We start from the raw sequence: 20707 nt of genomic DNA on the forward strand, positions 1-20707 counted from the left end.
CGCTGCCTACACCGCATCTTGGGCATTACATGGCAGGAGAAAGTTCCAAACACTGAAGTCCTTGAACGTGCCCACTCCACCAGCATGTTCACCATGTTGAGCCAGCGCCGCCTCAGATGGTTGGGTCACGTCCACAGGATGGACGCCAGTTGGCTTCAATCCAAGAGCAATCCTTTATGGCGCACTTTCATCAGGCTCCAGGCCAATTGGTCGCCCATACCTACGATTCAAGGACATCTGTAGACGCGACATGAGGCAGGCTGGCATAGACCCCAACAGCTGGGAGGAAGCTGCACAGGAACGCACCGCCCAGTTGCCACAGGGGTCAATCACGCTGAAGAGAGGCGCACTTCCTTGCTGCAGGAGAAGAGGCAGAGGAGGAAATTGCGAGTAGCAGCCCCCACCCCTGTGTCAGCCCCCCGTGTCAGCCCCCTCCCCGTATGTCATGCAAGAATCGGACTTCTTAGCCACAGCCGCAGCTGCAAGACAGAGGACAACCCCCCCCAGTATTGACGGACAGATGCTTACTACTAATTTTGTTTTTGTTTTTATGATAAGTTAAATATGATGTAAACCCTTCACGAATTACAGCTCTTACCTCATGACAAACATTAAACCTCCCAAGTACTTCAAATGGAAAAACATTCACCAACACAAATGACTTCAGTATAGTTGATGACTGCATGCAAAAAGAAATGAAAACAAAAAGAAATTATCAATAATGTAGCAAAACTTACTCAACACTTGAGGCCACAGGACTAGCTGCAGGTATATAAAAAGCAGGGAGTGGAACAGTCGTGGCTCTTTGTCCTTGAGTTGGTGTAATCACGTGCAAGGAGCCTGATGGTGTGCTGCACGGTGGGTGAAGTCGGGTGGGGCTCTGGTCACCGGGTGTTAGGAGGCTACTGGTGGCATAGCGACAGACTGCTATAATAGGTAGCGTGACAGAATGGAGCCGGGGAGTGCGCGTTGATGCACCGGCCGCTTCTACGGGGGAGATCCAAGGACTCTGGGAGGTAATCAGGGATTAGGCAGGCACAAACACAATTGAGGTGTACGGCACGACAGACACCCGGAGGCTAAGCCCCAGCCAGGCATTACAGCACCGACAGCATTGCCTTACAGTGACGAATAGTACGAGGCTATTGTGATTACAGGGATTGCATTAGGGAGGCTAATCATTAGGGGTTCATTGCATGTGTGTGATTACAGAATAAATAGTTGGAACAGTGACCTCTGTCTTTTGTAGTTTTATATATTGTCTCCTTGTCTGTCCCAGAAGGCTGAGGCACGGGTGAGTGCCGCTACCCGTATAGGCGATATATTTCAACCATAACAGAGCATACCTTTCTTGACCGCTCGATAGATACAGGACCTTTTCTGCCACAATACTTAAATACACTTAACACCTTTGATAATTGTCAAAGACCAGTGTCCTTAACTAGGTGTATCTCAACATACAAAACATAAAATAAAATAACAAACCTGTGAACAAATTAAACTCAATTGGTCGTTGAAGTTGCGAGAGAATAATGGAGGAAAAAAAACCTTGTCATACGAAGTTGTATGCTTTAAGATGCTTGATTCAGAGACCTCAGCTGAGGTCTTGAAAGAGGTCTACAAATCAATTCAAATATTTTAGTGAGAAAATTATTATTTCAAAAACTAGCATGACCACTTTACTTCAGAGGGAGCCGTTTGCCACAATGTTTTATACTATTAGCAGCTCTTCATTGCTCGTACCAAGTAAGTTTTTATGCTCACACTTATTTTTAGTAAATATCAATTAGTATCCAGTGCCTTTAAGTGTGTTGTATACAAACAATTTATCATAGGAACCATAGGGAAACTACATTTAAAACAAAGTCACAACAGGTTTTCTGTAGTGTGTTGAACAGCCTCGATGTCATGCAATAACATGAATATTGACAAACATTAAGAAGCTAATCCACCTCCACCCCAAAATAATAGATTTTCAAGGTTTGAGAGTTACTACATGTGTAATAAGATGACTAGGATCCTTCAGGTCATCAGATGGAACCTTGCTTATTGGTTGTGAAGTTGTGCTGTATATACACAGCTGTGTGTGTGGTTCCAATAATTCTTTAAAGGTTTACCCTGTACATGAAAGAAATTGCAGTCAACTTACTTTGGATTGAGTTGTGCTTACAACTGCTCTCTCATAATCAATATCCCATGTTAAGTACTTAAAGGATCTATAAATGATAAAGAGAAACAATAAATAGAAGTTAATACAAGAAGTTAATGTGACATGAGACAATTTCCTGGGTTATCTTTTAATCCTGGCCCAATTTCAGACAGCTGCACACAACTTTACACAACTTTGCGCATATTAGCACGGTTTGATTGAATGTCTTCTTCAACACCAATGCTTTTTAAAGCTGTTTTAAATAGGCAACTCAGGGCTATTGTCTGCACAGGTGCAAATTTAATCGAAGTTACACAATACTTGCACTCTTGAACACGCAGTGCAGTCACCAGTAAACATTTCTCTGAAAATTAAAAAGTAACAAGCTTCAAGTGAAAAAAAAAAACTATTTTTAACTAGACAATTGAAGTTTTTATATGTTAACAAACACTAGGTGTTCAGTACTTCCAAGTAGGATGTCTATTTGTACAAAATTTAAATTTTAAATTTGAAACATTGATAAAATTAAAAAATTGATTATGTCACATATGACTTAAAAACTATTTTTGTATAAAGACTTTGATAGACACCTACACCCTGTGTGTGTGCCAACTCGCTAGTTTCCAAAGTGTTGTAAAAGAAAATAACATAACATTTGACTTACTTGGGTCGGATTCGAACCCACAACATTTACATTGCTAGAGCAGATGTCTTACCACCAGACCATCAAGCAAGTGTGTCTTACCACCAGCCCATCAAGCAAGTGTGTCTTACCACCAGACCATCAAGCAAGTGTGTCTTACCACCAGACCATCAAGCAAGTGTGTCTTACCACCAGACCATCAAGCAAGTGTGTCTTACCACCAGACCATCAAGCAAGTGTGTCTTACCACCAGACCATCAAGCAAGTGTGTCTTACCACCAGCCCATCAAGCAAGTGTGTCTTACCACCAGACCATCAAGCAAGTGTGTCTTACCACCAGACCATCAAGCAAGTGTGTCTTACCACCAGACCATCAAGCAAGTGTGTCTTACCACCAGACCATCAAGCAAGTGTGTCTTTGTTGGCCGACCAAAATTCTCACAACAGGCTTTTTCGTAGACCAACAAAACCGCACGCAAAATCAGGCCTCGTGGACATTGTGATCAATGAACAGTCTGATCAATGAACAGTCTGATCAATGAACAGTCTGATCAATGAACAGTCTGATCAATGAACAGTCTGATCAATGAACAGTCTGATCAATGAACAGTCTGATCAATGAACAGTCTGATCAATAAACAGTCTGATCAATGAACAGTCTGATCAATGAACAGTCTGATCAATGAACAGTCTGATCAATGAACAGTCTGATCAATGAACAGTCTGATCAATGAACAGTCTGATCAATGAACAGTCTGATCAATGAACAGTCTGATCAATGATGCAGAACAGCCAGCCACAGTGCTTTGTGCAGTATATACGCAAATTGCTCTTTCATAAAATTGTGTTTTTAACATCTGTTTTCGACCATAATTTTTAGTCAAATAAGTATCATCTCTATGCAAACATTTGAGAAGGCTTACAGGTTTACAATCAATGGATCAATAAATCAACCAGTTGAAATTTGTAAAGTGCCAAAATCAGCCAAATTTGTTTAAAGACGCTCAGGACAGTTACATGAAATTAATTACAACACACTTGATGAAAAAGATGTCCTTCGAGCATTTTCTAGAATTGTGTGAGCATCATTGATGTAAAATTTTAGACTAAAGAATAGAAGTTAATGAGATATGAATTTTTGAAATATTCAACATCCAGTCAGGTTCAAATGGATCACATTGTGTGTATCATTTGTTGAGTTTTAACGCTTGTCCGATGATGTACAGTAAAAATCCATTGAGGCGTTTAGGATTTTTTGAAATATTAACTTTGAATTAATGTTTTTCATCAACATAATGACGTTGATATATTGTCAACATGTTTGGTTCTCAATCAGTAGCATTGTGACCACTTTACTGTAGTAAGTTTCGTTCACATCTTGCAACAATGTCACCCTTTGTAGTTTGTTTCTCATTCTACAGCAATGTGACTCTTTTGCAGCAGTTTGTTTCTCTCCCTAGCGGGGATGCTGCGCGGCAACTCCGCTAGAAGTCATGTGTACAAAATGCAGCAAATGTAGCGTTGTGTAAGGTGGGGGGGGGCAACTTGAGACACTCTGTAGAGACACTCTGAGTCATTGCAAACCTTTAAGTGCCTCGGGAATTTAGAAAACCGTACATGTGCCCATCTTTTTCTCGCTTCTTTTTCTCGTCCCCATGTTTTCTAGTTTCACGCGGGTGCAGCTAGTCGTTCTTCCCAGTCCCGTTTCGTTTATTTTGTTCCCGTTCAATTTACTATTTTCCTGTCCTGTATCGTTTTCAAGTGCCTTTTCTTTTTTTCTTTCCCTTTATTATATTCCCAGCCTCATTTAGTTGTTCCTGTCATTTATTTTGCCGTTGCTGAACTCCCTGTCCCAGTGCCGTGTGCCCCTTCCCTCTCCCCGTCCAAAAATCCTGTGCCTCCTTGCCCCTCCCGTCCCCGCTATCCCGTGCATTGGCATTGTTCGTTGCTTGCCACTGTTTGCCCATAACTCATGTTTTCCAGTTTCGGCGAATCCCACTAGTGGTTCTTTCCCAGTCTAGTTTATACCCCATTCTAACTTTTGTCCAGTTTTGCACAGGTCCCACTTTATTTAACGTGGCTCTATCCCCGTTCTTAGGGTTTGATTTCTAAGGGTTTGATTTTCCCCAATTTGGTATAATATTTTCCTTTCCCATATCCCGTTTAATTTTTTCATTTCTATACCCCAGCCCTGTTAATTTTATCCGTCATTTTTTTTTGCAGTCCCTGTCCCCTGTACCACTGTGTGCCCCTAGCCTCTCCCTGTCCCACCGTGCTCTAATAACCCACACCGTCCTGCATCGTGCCTCTGTGGTGATCCTCGTAATGATCCTGTGCATTGTTCTTTGCTTCCACTGTACGTGCGAAGTTACTGGATGCTTGTGCTATGACGGGTTTATGAAACAACCATAGAGGGTAGCCCCCAACCCCAAAGTTACATGTACTACACACACGCGCTTTGACTGTGATGTCACAAACAACACAAACCCCAACCCACTGGTACCCGAAGTAGACCCCGGGCACATCAATTCAGCAGGGTGCAGGCACCACTTGACGTGAAAATAATGGCGGCGCCCATGCGATTTAAGCGTCAGTATAGTACAGGTTCTACAGCATTGTAACCCATTAACAGTTATTTGTTTCTCAGTCTACACAATGTGACCCGTGTAGATAGATTCTCATTCGGCAGCAATGTGACCCGTTTACAATAGTTTAGTTCTCATTTTACAGCATTGTAACCCATTCACAGTTTTTTGTTTCTCAGTCTACAGCAATGTGACCTGTGTAGTTAGATTCTCAGTCTACAGCAATGTGACCCGTGTAGTTAGATTCTCAGTCTAAAGCAATGTGATCCTTTTACAGTAGTTTAGTTCTCATTTTACAGCATTGTAACCCATTCACAGTTTTTTGTTTCTCAGTCTACAGCAATGTGACCTGTGTAGTTAGATTCTCAGTCTAAAGCAATGTGATCCTTTTACAGTAGTTTAGTTCTCATTTTACAGCATTGTAACCCATTTACAGTTTTTTGTTTCTCAGTCTACAGCAATGTGACCCGTGTAGTTAGATTCTCAGTCTAAAGCAATGTGATCCTTTTACAGTAGTTTAGTTCTCATTTTACAACATTGTAACCCATTTACAGTTTTTTGTTTCTCAGTCTACAGCAATGTGACCCGTATAGTTAGATTCTCAGTCTACAGCAATGTGACCCGTATAGTTAGATTCTCAGTCTACAGCAATGTGACCCGTGTAGTTAGATTCTTATTCTGCAGCAATGTGACCCGTTAACAGTAGTTTGGCTTGCATTCTACAGCAGTGATCATTTCAATACAACAATGTAACTAATTTATTGTAGTTTGGTCCACACTTTGCAGCAATGTTTTCCTTTAACAGCAAACAGAGGAAAGCTTGTTATGAACTTACATATCACCCTGTCGTCCTAGGAAAACCTTGTTGAAGACTCGTCCAGTTGGGAGATCAATGCAAATAAGGTTGCAGCATTCGGTAAGGGCAAGGACATAAGGTCTATGCCCTGCAGTTGGAAATGGTAACGAGGCCTGTAGTAAGATAATAATTGCAAACATGAAGAGCTGCCCTGATAACCAACCATGCAATTTTGATATCAACATTTTTAAATATCACAGACCTATGGGTATCCAATTGATTACTTACTATTTGATATGTATTGAAATATTTAAATTCTCAATGTGCTTTTGTGCATCATGATAAAGTGTGTTAAGTTGATATTTAGTGAGAATCCTCAGTATGCAACAATTACATCAATAACATTGTTTGTGGCATCCAAGTTTGGGAAAAAATATTATACAAAATCACATACATGTTACATTGTTCCAGAACATCAATACAATCATGAGTCAACTGTTTGAATATTGGCTATGTTGTGAAACTTACTATATTGACTGAACAATGAAGATGAGCCTCCAATCCATAGGAATGGGATTGGTCATTCTCCTCATAAATCAAGGTCGGCAATGCATTCCGACCATTCCTAGCAATCAAAGCACAAATCAAACAAAGGAGATAATCTTTTATCAGTCTCGAGCAAGAAACTTATGTAAATTTCGTTGTCTTTCAGATGGGACATTTGGTCCCATGTGTTGTATAACGCATGTAAACGAAAGTACACTTATTGTTAATCGAAGGGGTCTGCCCTGGTATTGGATGGTTTGTTGTAAACCCTCAAAAGATGCTATATTAATGGGTCTCTACTCAAACATAATGTACAATAAGTAGGATTTGAAACTTTGCATGGTGGAAATACGATATGGAAAGATTTGTGGTAACATAATGACTATCTCTAAACTGTTTTTTTTTCAGATCCACCCCAACTCATTTACAGATAGTCATTATTACATGGTGTTATCGCAAACCTTTCCATATTAATGTACAATAGATACAAGGCATGATTGGTACTTAGTGTACAGAAAACATTGATGCTACTGAATACATGTAAGACTGGTATGTTAATATGATTTTGCAAAGTACCATGTTAAGATCAATATGAAATGAATTACTAACCAAGTGTTGCAATAATTCTTAATACAAGTTGATTAATACTTACAAAGAGTAACACGTTCTAAAATCATCAAGGTAGAGTCTATCTCTGACAGAACATTAAAAGAAAAAAAGAAAGAAATAAGTTAATGACAAAATAACAACTTTCCATGGTGCAGCTATTTACATCTCATCAAATCAATACTAAACCATGTATTACTATAGAGCATGTGGAGCTGGAAGGTTTGATGTAGTCTGGTACCATTTTGTTACAAGATTCAATGTTTTGATTGCTGATTGCATTTGGTAGGATTCCAACTGCCTTTAGCTACCGGGCAATCTCAGTGGTCTAGTTGGTAAGACACTGGTCTACAATTGCAAAGGTTGTGGGTTCGAATCCCAACCATTTTGACATTTTGGTTTGAAAGTTATGACCCTTTGAAAAATAGATTATGTCATAATCTATTATGTCATAATCTGAAAGTAACCCATAGTGGGGGAAACAGCCTGTAACAACTTTCCATAAGTAAGTTTATATGCTACCAATTATTTGAGCAATTACCAATAGTGTCCAGTGCCTTTAAGAAAGTGTGAAAACATAGAACCTAAAAAGCATAAACCACATAAAAAAAATTACAAATATGTTCTTTTTTTCACCCTCCACGTGTATGACACAAGTTACGTCATAAACATTGCGCAAGTGGACTTACGCAGTCACGTAAAGTTTCATGAAATCGGCTGCCGTACTGGAAAGTTGGTTGTGCGCAAGCCACTCAATTTTATAGAGCCTGTCACAAATTATTCATTTACATGTATAATGTTTACCAAACACAAATTAAAGATATTTGTATATAATGCAATATGTTATTGGTAGCAAGATCTTGCTGCAAATTGCTGTATATTTTTTCAGCTTGATCATATACATGTAAGTACTGTCAAAATAATGAGGGATGTACATTTTGTAAATGTACCCGTTGTTTCTGAATCCTTTGACTATTTGTACTTGTTATTCTCCTTCTATTTGACATGCTGATACATGAAGTACATGTAGTAACTTACCCAAGGTAATATATATTGCTTTCTGACGATACAGTCCATGCTTTCTTGTATTGTGCATCTTTCTGTATTTAACAGGAATTTTCAATTAAGTCAATCTTTGAAATTCACACTTTAACCACAGTATTATTTTTCGACACGTTTTAGAGCTTCCGGAGTTATCATTTTCTGCTGCACTTAATGCAGAAACCCTGACTATATAAAGAAAAAAAAAGAAAAAAGTTTCACACAAGCACCTGGGTTTAATATTTCTTTGTGAGAAAAGGAGTAGGTTTCACTAAGAATCCAAAAACTACAGCCAAATAAGCCGACCAATAACCCGACATGGTATGCAGTCGTCGATTTCACAAAACTCTTCCTAACTTAAGACTAATCTTAGGACTTAGGACGAGTCCCAACACTGCACTGTAGCATGCGGACCTTAAGATTAATCCTAAGTTAAGACGAGTTACTGGTCCTAACTCGAGATAAGACGAGTCCTAACTCTTTGTGAAATCGACCCCTGGAGTCTTTAGCCCTTTTCACACAAGGAAAACAAGCAGGGGGTCTTTGGTCCTAAGAACACAACGCTGTTTAATCCACATTGTGTGAAATGTACCTCTGCTTTTATAGGCACGGGTCCCTGGTCTTTTTAAACTCCACCTTAAAAACACAACAATGAGTAAATTATACCAAGATCGTCCGTGCGTGCTGTGTGAATGAACATTGCTTGCATAACTATTGTAGCTGGAGCTACCACGCATGCACCCATGCAAAAAAACAAAAAACAAAAAAAACAACACCAGGTCCTCGACCTCGTCATACACTAACATTGAAAACAAAACTTTGAACGTGTTTATGAAAGCTTGTGTGTAAACTCCTTCAAGTTGCCAGATGAGATCGTTGAAAAATGTTTTGAAAGGTTCTCCCTCGAAAATCATTAGATTTTCCTTAAAAACGTTAGGTGTTTTTCAATGAAACTCCAGCACTCTAAATTTAGGGCTAGTCGTGGTGTATAGAACTACGGGGATTCGAGACGTTAGTGGAACGAAATGACAGAGAAACGAACCTCATAGTTCTAGGAGTACACTATCGGTAAACTTCATGGTCGAGAGTGGCACAGATTTATAGAAAACTTCAGTGGGCGAAAAAATAGGAATGCGTGCCAGAATTATCAGAGTATTCAGCGATAAGAATCTCCACTCCCCAGTTTATTATCGATTGTTACTTTTTCTTTCTTGTAATTTGGTGGTCAAAACGAATGTTTCGAGCTTAGATCATAACCATGTTTTCTTCGTCCCAAAACAATTTTTGTTTACGGCCGACTCAAGACAGCGCTGGAAAATGACTGGTAACCATCACATGCATTAGCGATGTTGTGCTAGCGCTGCGGATATCAGTGAAACGGACAATAAACAATGTTGATCTTTAGCACCACAAAAGAGGAAGGTCTAAGACATGGGATGTTGGTTTCTGCGCCGTGTGAAAGGTCCTGTTTGAGTTTGACCAACGTTGGTCAAGACAACTGACGCCCGAGACCGCAAGGACCCTTGTTTGACTGTGATAAGGCCTTTGGAACACTTGGAATTACCTCCCTGAATACAACGGGTTACAATGGTAGCAAACATAAACATTTTGATATGCCACATTTGTGTAACAGAAGGTTTTGAGTTTATGGTCTTCACTATACCTTATGAAAGTGGAGGTTGAGACAGACTTGACTTTAATGCGCTGTGAAACTTAGCTTTTATTTCTGCTAGACAGCCATGTTGGTGAAGTAAGTTAGTTGACAAGAGTGGGTGCTATTTATATTTATATGTGAATGTAACATCCCCTCTTCTTTAAAGATTATTACACAGTAAAATTTTCTGATGAAATAAATGTTGTTTTCAAAATTTTAAAGCAAAGAAATGTTCATGAGTCCGGTTGTTCCATCGACAATGCAACCCAGTCCACAAAAATTGAAAGGGGTAAAAAATGATCATCTTGTTACTGTAAGATAATGATTGGTGAAATGTTGTTCAAACACTTTACAAGTCTAGTTTTTGAGGTTTGATAATGCCTCTGCCTGAACTGGGGTTGGAATGGCAGTCCGGGTGGGGGGGTGTGGTTTTGAGATTGGGGGAGCTGTTGTCGTGGCAGTTGATGGTTGAGCAGGTCTCAGGTGAACTCTGTTTCGTCGAACTTAGTTCCCCTGGTCAATTTCCACTGTGTATGACCTGGGGGTCTTGTGGTGGTTGACGATCCTTCCTTTGCACCAAGTATTATCAACCATATTTTGGACATAGACTGATTGATCTTGTAAGAGTTCGCTGACTGGGGTAGAGTGTTTGATGTAGTTGCGTGTTTGCGAGGTTTGGCTCTCTGCGAGATGTTTGCGGACGTCCTCGTGATTTGGTGAGGGGCGAGGTCGCGAGGGGAGTGTTGTTTTGTATTTGCGATTGTTCAACAACTCTGCGGGGGAGTCCATGTTGGATTTCAGTGGGGTTGTGCGTAGACTGAGGAGGGCTAGGTTGGGATCATCTCCAGATTTGCAGCATTTCTTGAGGATGCGTTTCACTGTCTGGATTTGACGTTTAATGAAACCATGACCCGCAGGTAGTATGGAGATGAGGTCGTGATCTGGAAAACATATTGCTCAGCCAGTGATCGGAATTGTGAGGAAGTGACCTGGGTACCATTATCGCAAATGATTACTTCTGGAATTCCTTGCTCAGTGAAAAAGCACTTGGGTGAGTTTGGTGACTGTGTTTGCTGTTAGGTCATTGAGTTTGCGCATGAACGGAAACTTGGAATAGTAATCTGAGAAAATCAGACGGTAAATTGACGGAAATTTTTTTCCATTTTTTTTTTTAAGGATTCCTTTTTTTTTATAACCGATTTAGAAGAAACAACTTTCACATTGTAAGCATCAAGACAGTGGTTATTTCATGGTACATGTAGGCCTGTACAGAAAAAACATTGCTGCCTGGGGATGGTGCTGTCTTCCATTCTGGAAAAAAATCACGCCCCCCGTATGGAAAATCCTGGATCCGCCCCTGGTTGATGTGATATTTGAACTGTTCGAAGCACCCAACGGTCTTGTCAAAGCAATCTGGATACATTTCCAGTAGATCAGCCTTGCTTTTGTTGGTCGTTTATCGAGTGGCGTAGCACTGCTTACGTATGTTGGCGATCGTTGTATCGGGTTGGGTGTGGCAGACTGTTGTGTTTGGTCTGCAAAATGAACTTGTCTGTCACTGCTGGATTGTTGATTGTTCTGCGCAGTTTGCTTTGGTGGGTTGGGTGTATTCTCAGTCTCATTTACCGGTTTCGTTTCCACCAAGCAGTGTAGTGTGAGCAGATTCAACGCTTGACAAGTTTGCAAACCGAGAATTGCATGGGCCTGCTGCATCTGTGACAGTTGTATCTCGAGTCTTTGTATGCACATGGAATCTTAACTGTGCCTAGCTGTGTAATCTTGGATCCACCGTATGCGGTGAGGGCCATGTTGTTTTGCTGTAGATATTCCAGTTTCGGATTACCCTCGCCGTCTAACTTCTCTGGGAAGATTATACGAAAAAGGTGGTCCGGTAGTATGTTTGTCTGTGCTCCTGTGTCAACCTTACAACGGAGCTTGATTGGTCGTCTGCCCTTCTGCGTTATGTTCAGCGATGCAAAGACTTCCGCTCGAGTGTCATTAGTCGAGCCTATGCTGTTAATGTTAATTGTGCCGATAGTGAGAAATTCATCAGGGCTTTCCTCATCCTTATAGACATACACGTAGTGCACACGTCTGCGAGGAAATTTTGAACGAGGTTACGTTGCTGCTGTTTCCCCGATCTGCAAACGGATATCCAGTGGTTGTCTTTTCCACATTTGTTACATGTGGAACCATAAGCGGGGCAGTTGGTCTTTGGTTTGAACGGATGCACACGACCACAGTTGTAGCATTTCTTTTGTCTCTGGTTCCTGCCCGACTCTTTTGGTTTGATTTCATTTATGCTCACTTCCTGAGTAGCACTCTGGGGTATGTGAGCTTTCTCCTGCAGGGATTTCAGCTGATTCGTAGTTGCCTCATGGCTGCGGGCAACATCAATAGCAGCATTCAATGACAGGGTTTCATCTCTTCCGATGAGTACTTTATGTACGTCTTTATAGGCAGAACCCCATATGAGTTGGTCAATAATCCTGTCTTGCATTTCCTTGTCATCACGGAATTTGCACTTGGCTGCTATTGATTTTAACTTTTTAACTTTTTAACGAAATCATCGGCTGTTTCAGAAGGGTCTTGTCTCATATCTTGCAGCTTGTATCGAAAAAATGCGATGAATTGATCGGGGCTCTAGGTGTTTTGGGAAACAAGACAACAAAACTTCAGGTTTCTTCTTGTCATCTTCATCTTCGAAATTTCAACTGTTATATTTGTCTAGGCCCTGTTCCCCAACCCACAAGAGGAGATAGCTTCCTCTCTCTTCATCTGTGGCCTTTTTAAGGACACTCGAAAACATCAGTTCACACCTTTGACGGAAACATGCAAATGTCAGAACAATATCTGGGGCTTCCCAGTCCATCTGGGGGCTGAGACCGCAGAGCTGAACGCCATCGTTGTATTGTATTTAACACAGTATAGTAGTATAATAGTTCTCAGTTCGGTTTTCAACGATTATGATTACGTGAGCAAACACAGCAAGAAAATCACACTTTTATTTGTTTGATGACTTTGTTTTGTTACTCACATGCGTGTAAGTCTCCAGTTTACTGCTGCCACCATGTATGGTCTTCACTGTGCCTTATGAAAGTGGAGGTTGACTTTTATGCGCTATGAAACTTAGCTTTTATTTCTGCTAGACAGCCATGTTGGTGAAGTAAGTTAGTTGACAATAGAGGGCGCTATTTATATTTATATGTGAAAGTAACAATGAGCATAATAGACCTTTTCGCAAATACCGGGGCGCGCGCGTAAAGCTTGGAATTAGGTGCATTGTGGTCTTGCTGGTATCCAAATTTGATCCATATCTATCCCACAATGCACCTCATTCAACAGTCTGCGCTTGCGCATTGGTATTTGCGATAAGGTCTATTTCCAGCACAGTCTGTCCCTCTTTGTTCAAACATAGTGTAGCATTGTAGATGCATGCATGGTGCAGGATACACAATGAAATGTCTGGGTGATAACATACTATTGTATCAGCTGTCCGACTGACTGCAAAAAATTGAGGGCACTCAAACGTTGTTCCTGGCGTTAAAAATATGTCCACGGTAAGCCAGTGCAGAAAAAATGACTATACGTCATCCAACTTGAATTGGTTTTAAAATACAAACTGTCAAAAAAACACTGAAGTTCATGACTGGTAATTATAAGTACAGTCCATGGACAATTTGTGATGACAGTTTGGTTTCCAAAAGTGTAAATCTTTCCCTATATCAATATTCACTATTCATAAATACCCAAGACAGTTTCGCTATTCCTATTGGTGGTGAGTGCGTCACCTGGGGGTGTTTAAACCTTTGATAATGACCAGTGTTAATAACCAGTTGTGAGTGGAGACTCCGCGCAAGTCTTGATGCAAGACGATTCTTGTTACAGGCGATGCAGGCGCTGTCGGTTAGTTGGCCACGCTGTGTGTGAAAGGAATACCAGCGAATATGCACCAAGACTATACGCGCATGCGCACGAACGGAACCGGAAAACACACGGGTACGGACGTCGTTCATGTACATGTAACATGTATACTGAACATACCATGGAGTTGGAAATATACAGAGCTCAAGCACTTGGAAACGGATAAGTTTGACAGAGTTTCTTACTTTATTACGCCTTTTAACCAAAAAGGTATTTATGAATGGGAATAAAAGGGTAGCTACTAGTTCTTTCACGACCGTTTAAAACAGTTATGGTCGAATTGGCGTGTGATAAAGGCCCTTCGGCTTGGGCCTTTGTTATTCCCTTATTTAGCATCCAAATTATACAGTTCAACTAAATCTGACCATTAGTCACATTTAAATTGAGCAAGGCTATTTATGGAGTATTTACTTCCAGGTAGCGGTCTTAAGGGAATAAAAGAGAACATGTAGGCGATGAGTTATTAAACGGCTGTTTAAAACCATCAGGGTCATGGGCATGTGTTAAAAGCCTGAATCCAGGTAATGATGTTGTGTATGGTCTGTGCATCCAGTTACAGAGTGAACATTCTTTAGGGACAACATAATAATTGAGTTATTAGATACGTACGTCACAGATTAGTGTTCTCCACATTTTACAGTTGCGTCTATATGTGAAACTGTTTCCTCTTCCAGCTTCCCGATCCCGTAGATGTAGAGCAATGTTGAGTTTCTTACTATTCAATGGATCACACATATTGGATTGCCACCTAGCTTACACCTGTTTTCAACAACAGTTAATTGTTTAGATTAGTCACATTATATAACACACAGGCTGTAATCACTGCATGTAAAGGAAACATTCTAGTGGACACACCTTGGCAAGAATACTCATGTACCTATAGATTTAATTTGTTATTAAATGAAATAATTTGGAATAATGGGAACTTGTCTTGTCCTTAATTATTTTGTTGTATATTTGGTTTGCTGTAACACCATGTGATCTGGGTAAATTTACAAGACTATGTTCTTTTTAAAAACTTGTGGTCCTATTTTTTCTATTGCTGCCAAGTAGATTTTTTTAAATTCAGGAAACTTTTTAGAATTAAGGAGACTTTTCAGTTCTAAAACAAACTGGCACTGCTTAATAACTACTACCTGAGCACAAGGTAGGAAATCATCCGAGCCTACTAAAGTACTTTCTCTTTTTAGTGGATCGAGGGGAGATCTTGAACTAACTGCTACTGAATTAGTTCTAGTGGTCTCAACATTTCAACTAGCTTGCTCCAGTAATCGACAGGAGACTGACGAGTGTGAGACATATGTTGGCCTATCTATAGGGGTATATGTAGTCGGTCACTGCAAAAAAGTTTGAGCTGATATTGTGCGTAAGCTCAGGAATGGATAATTTTGAAAGGTCAAGAATAAGATCCCCCAACAAAAATTGGTTCACATGTACGTAAAGAGCTTCAAGTTTGTTTCTATGTTACATGTATAAGGAAAACATAACCCATCTCAATGTTTGAAGAGAAAAATTACCTATAATGTAGTTGCAATGGAGGTTTCCAAGACTTGAAACTCAGGACAGAGGACACACAGTTCATAGGGTGCCACAGAATTTTGCTGCTTGTCTTCTAGTACGAATTCACGAGTTCCTCATAATGTATCTATTGTTAAAAGGAAAATAAACCATCTCAATGTTAATAATAATTATGAAAAGTAAGGCGCCAAAATCCACCAAATTATGACTTGTTTAGGTAAACTCTGATCTATTTTTTTGTATTGACGGTGTCAAAGACTAAAAGTAGATGAGTGTACACTTTATAGACTAGAGCTGTTCTGCCCCAACTTGACAATTACACCAACTAACCTTGGGACCCAACTGAAGTCGGGACCCAACTACTGAAGTCGGGACCCAACTCAAGTCGGGACCCAACTCAAGTCGGGACCCAACTCAAGTCGGGACCCAACTCAAGTCGGGACCCAACTCAAGTCGGGACCCAACTCAAGTCGGGACCCAACTCAAGTGTTAAGTTGGGGCATTCCAACTACAGTTGGGATCACAGTATACAAAATATTAATAGTAACCACAGTTCAGAGTGAGAGTAGAGATTGCAACAAAAGCAGCACGACTTCAAAAAGTGATCCATATGGAGTTTGCCATGAAGAGGTACAAACATTTAGGAAACTTTTTGTTTTGCTATTGACAATGCACCTGAGGAACCAAAATACCTGAGGAACCAATAAGGATGATAGGGGTATAACTCAGTTAAAAACTGCCCAAAGGACCCATTACAGTAATGATTTCATATTAGAGTAAAAACATTGCTGGTCTGAAATGGGGGAAAACAGATTGTTTTGAAGTGTTTCAAGGGGGTTGGGGTGTTTTACTGTCATGCCTTGCGATATCTCTTGGCTCAAACAAACCATGGAGACCTCCTATCCTAGTCCTACTCCTAGAACTGTAAGTTTTGTTCCGCAATTCGTCTCCCGTAACGGGAGACGATGTAGCGAAACTACAAACCTCATGTCATAGTACTAGGAGTAGGAGACCTCCATATGCTCACACCATAGAGCTATTAGAGCTGTTTCGCCCCAACTTGATAATCATCCCAACTATAGTTGGGACTGGTCCCAACTTGAGTGTTAAGCCATTATACACTTTCGGTAAACAGTATTGTCCAAGTCCCACACTTCGTGTATCACGACTTTTATAAAATAACAAACCTGTGAAAATTTAGGCTCAATCGGTCATCGGAGTAGGGAGAAAATAATGGGAAAACCCACTCTTGTTTCCGCACGTTTCACTGTGTCATGACAAGTGTTTACTATAAATCTGTAATTCTCGTTGTCGAGAACTGATAATTGTTTTAATGTTTTCTCAAAAAGTAAAGCATTTCATGGAATAATATTTCAAGAGAAGTCTTTTACCAATACCTTCTGTAAACCCTGTAAATTATTTGTAAATCTGTGAACTTTTTTGTTTTTGTCTGTACCGAAAGTGTATAATGGCTTTAAAGTTGGGACAGTAATGCAGGGTACCAGCGCGTTGCAGTGGTACCAGGTTTTTTTTTTTTTTTGCTGCTGTTAATAATGGTGTTATGTTGTGTGTGCACAGAATAAACAGTGTTGGCGAAGTAGACTACATGTACCTCATGGTGTGAGCTAGTACTACCTCCTGGTGTGAGCTAGTCTTGAAATCAAGTCGGTAATTGTTTACAGGCAGAGCTAATTCTAGGAGTAAGAGCCAGCATCGGCGGCGGGGTGTGTAGAAGGGTTTTAGGAGTGGGTAAATTAATTATTCTCAAGTAAATCTTGATATATAATAATATAACTTAATGTTGAAAATTACAGTGTTACGCGTTTGAGCCTACTTGTACAAATATAGATTAACTTGTGGGAATCAAACAAAAAACCATGCCAAGGGGCATAGGCAATGAACAAGCGAGGTCAAAGTATTTCTACAGTTGGGACTGTCCCCTAGAGTAATGACTGTCGCGACTGAAGTTATGACTGTCCCAACAATAATGAGGCCTAGGGGTCCCAACTAGAGTAATGACTGTCCTAACTGTACCAATGACTGTCCCAACTATAGTTAAGACCATCCCTACCAGATAAAATATTATAAAATAAATTTGGTCTATCCCCACTACTGTTAATGGTACAGTCATTAAAGACAGTGGACACTATTGGTATTTGTCAAAGACCAGTTTTCTCTCTTGGTGTATCTCAATTCTCAACATATGCATAAAATAACAAACCTGTGAAACTTTGAGCTCAATCGGTCATCGAACTTGCGAGATAATAATGAGAGAAAAGAAACATCCTTGTCACACGAAGTTGTGTGTGTTTAGATGGTTGATTTCGAGACCTCAAGTTCTAAATCTGAGGTCTCAAAATCAAATTTGTGGAAAATTACTTCTTTCTCGAAAACTATGGCACTTCAGAGAGAGCCGTTTCTCACAATGTTTTATACCATTAACAACTCTCCATTGCTCGTTACCAAGTAAGTTTTTATGCTAACAAATATTTTGAGTAATTACCAATAGTGTCCACTGCCTTTAAAGGCAGTGGACACTATTGGTAATTACTCAAAATAATAATTAGCATAAAACCTTTCTTGGTAACGAGTAATGGGAAGAGGTTGATAGGAATTAGTACTAGTAGTAAACATTGTGAGAAACGGCTCCCTCTGAAGTAATTTAGTTTTTGAGAAAGAAGTATTTTTCCACGAATTTGATATCGAGACCTCATATTTAGATTTTGAGGTCTCGAAATCAAGCATCTGAAAGCACACAACTTCGTGTGACAACATGAACAAGGGTGTTTTTTCTTTCATTATTATCTCGCAACTTCAACGACTGATTGAGCTAAAATCTTCACAGGTTTGTTATTTTATGCAAGATACGCCAAGTGAGTTCTAAGACTAATCTTTGACAATAATCTTTGATAGTGTCCAGTGTCTAATACAGTTGGGACTGGGGGTCCCAACTAGAGTGTAACGACTAGTCCTGACTGTACCCGATTGTCCCAACTATAATGAGACAATCCCTACCAGATAAAATATTATTAAACTAATTTGGTCTATCCCCACTACAGTTGGGAAAGTCATTACTCTAGTTGGGGTTTTATTTGCCAAGCAAAGAGTCTCCTCTGCCTTGACTAAAACTTAGAAACACGTAAGGCTCCACTGGTTATTTGCACTTGTAAATGCAAAAAGTTTGGTATTTTAGGCATTTCTACAATACAAGGTACAAAAATATGTCATAATGTTGAGGCCATATCAGTCCGCGCAAAGTGCAGATAATGCAACGTTGCATTATAATAATGCAACGTAATTGTGCAACCAGTAGCGCAATAATGCAACTTCCGGTGTAAAAGTAGAAAAATGTAAGCTACGTTGAAAACTAGATGAAATACTGTCAATGTCTAATCAGCTTATGGTCCGAGGGTAAAATCAAACAACTTTATTGTTGTTTTAGGATAGTTGGGCTGGTTGGGGATGGGGTTGGGTATGGGTGGAGGATGGGGGAGGTGTTTAGGGGGGAGCTAATACTACGGAGAATACGGGGCGGAGAATAGAGTCTTGTTTAAAGGTTTATTTATTCATAATATAAGCTTGATAATTATATTCTGTATTTACATTGAGTTTTTAATTGTAATAAATTTCTTTATAATAAATACAATTATTAAGTTCTGTTTTGTATAAAATGACATTTTAATCCCTTCTCTGTGAGCACAGGCTTTCTCGATCTGCCGGCTCCAAGTCTTTTTCTCTGGCTGGGCCGAAGGAATGGAACAAGTTACCTAAACTCATCAGGGAATCATCTTCTACTCCCATTTTCAAGAAAAACCTCAAACCTACTTTTTTTGTCAGCCTCGTGATTAATCCTTTGTTGTTTTGTGTTTCTTGTTTCTTTGTATTGTTCTTGTTTATTGTTCAGCGCTTTGATCTTGGTTAAAGGCGCTAAATACCTATATTATTATTATTATCACTATAACTCTCAAATTGTTTATTTTTTTCTAAGTCTGAGATTTCAAAAGTGTACATTTTCTAGGTTTCAACATTGAAAGAGCAATAAATAATAATTAAAAACTATTTAACTTATGTTTAAAGTAAAGTTATTTCTAGACAAATTTTCTGACAGTGATTGAACAATTTAATTAAAATAAAAAATGACAAATTGCAAACTGCATGGTCACTTAAAATAATTCAAAATTTGTCTAAAATACAAAAACACTTGAATAAAATTGCCTAACTGATCAAATCAAGTTTCGTTTATGGTAATGATTTATCAAGATTGCACAATTTTAGTAAATCAAAGTGAAAAACATTTCTTGAGCAAAATTTTTATAAATCTTTAACAAATTAGCAATTCGTCAACATTTCTCAATTCTGCTACTCAACGTTGCACAATAATGCAACGTTGCATTATCTGCACTTTGCGCGGACTGATATAAAAAAATTGCCCAACGAAAAAGTTTCATCAAACACTATTTCAATTCAAGGAAAAGTTTCCGTATGGCGCCACCACTTTTTCATTCGAAATAAAATAATATAGTATCTAATTTACCTGATTGATATATCCCTTTTTGTAAAAATGAGTGAAAAAGTGGTGGCACCATACGGAAAGTTATCCCAATTCAATTCACAATTCACGATGATCAAATCATGCGATTGAACATTCTGCTGAGCATTCTCGGAAAAAATTTCAGAGGCTTAAAGAAGCCATGTGCCTTTATTATACATATTATAAATACTAAAACTTAAACATCAGCTTGGTGATTCAATTGTCACTTTTTATTTTTTTAAATGTCCATCAAGTTTTAATTTATTTGCATACTTAATGTAAACAAATGAAGATAATTAATTAGGGCATCGGTTGATATATATCACATCATTATTTTTTTTTCCAATTCAAAGGAAAGGGCATCATTACTAGTACTCTATGGTAAATACCGTGAAAACTGGTGGGTAAGAGTAGGTAGGAGAAATAAGTCGATGGACACCGGTCACCGGCGGATCGGACCATATCGTTTATCGGATTTTATTAATAATATTAAATAAATATTCAAATCAAACGACTGTATACTATCGTCTTACTGTACTGGATACATAGTTTACCTTTTAACCTTCGGAAACCTTCAGCTTTGACGGGACGGTGTTCATGTTTTTCTCACAAAATTGTAGTAGGCTTACTAAAGGGCGCCCTCAATTTGCATGCCCGGCGTCTGATGGTCACGTAGCCTGAACTGAATGCAATATGAAAATTTAATGCGAAACC

The 20707-nt window shown here is 39.4% G+C and overlaps 1 protein-coding gene across 1 annotated transcript in view; it reads right to left on the bottom strand.

Annotated features, from left to right (window-relative positions):
• LOC117302705 (DDB1- and CUL4-associated factor 17-like) overlaps positions 1–20643 on the bottom strand; it is a 39227-nt gene extending 18584 nt beyond the window's left edge. The window contains exons 1-9 of the mRNA XM_033786703.1: positions 20548–20643; positions 15462–15589; positions 14554–14703; positions 8364–8425; positions 7372–7413; positions 6702–6798; positions 6213–6346; positions 2150–2216; positions 599–679 (exon numbers count right to left, since the gene is read on the bottom strand). Coding sequence (XP_033642594.1) covers positions 599–679; positions 2150–2216; positions 6213–6346; positions 6702–6798; positions 7372–7413; positions 8364–8425; positions 14554–14679 — 609 coding nt within the window. The 5' untranslated portion in view covers positions 14680–14703; positions 15462–15589; positions 20548–20643. The remainder of the gene's footprint in view (positions 1–598; positions 680–2149; positions 2217–6212; positions 6347–6701; positions 6799–7371; positions 7414–8363; positions 8426–14553; positions 14704–15461; positions 15590–20547) is intronic.
• Between the last annotated feature and the right edge of the window lie 64 nt (positions 20644–20707).

This window comes from Asterias rubens, chromosome 18 (genome assembly GCF_902459465.1).
Source record: "Asterias rubens chromosome 18, eAstRub1.3, whole genome shotgun sequence".
Taxonomy (NCBI): domain Eukaryota; kingdom Metazoa; phylum Echinodermata; class Asteroidea; order Forcipulatida; family Asteriidae; genus Asterias; species Asterias rubens.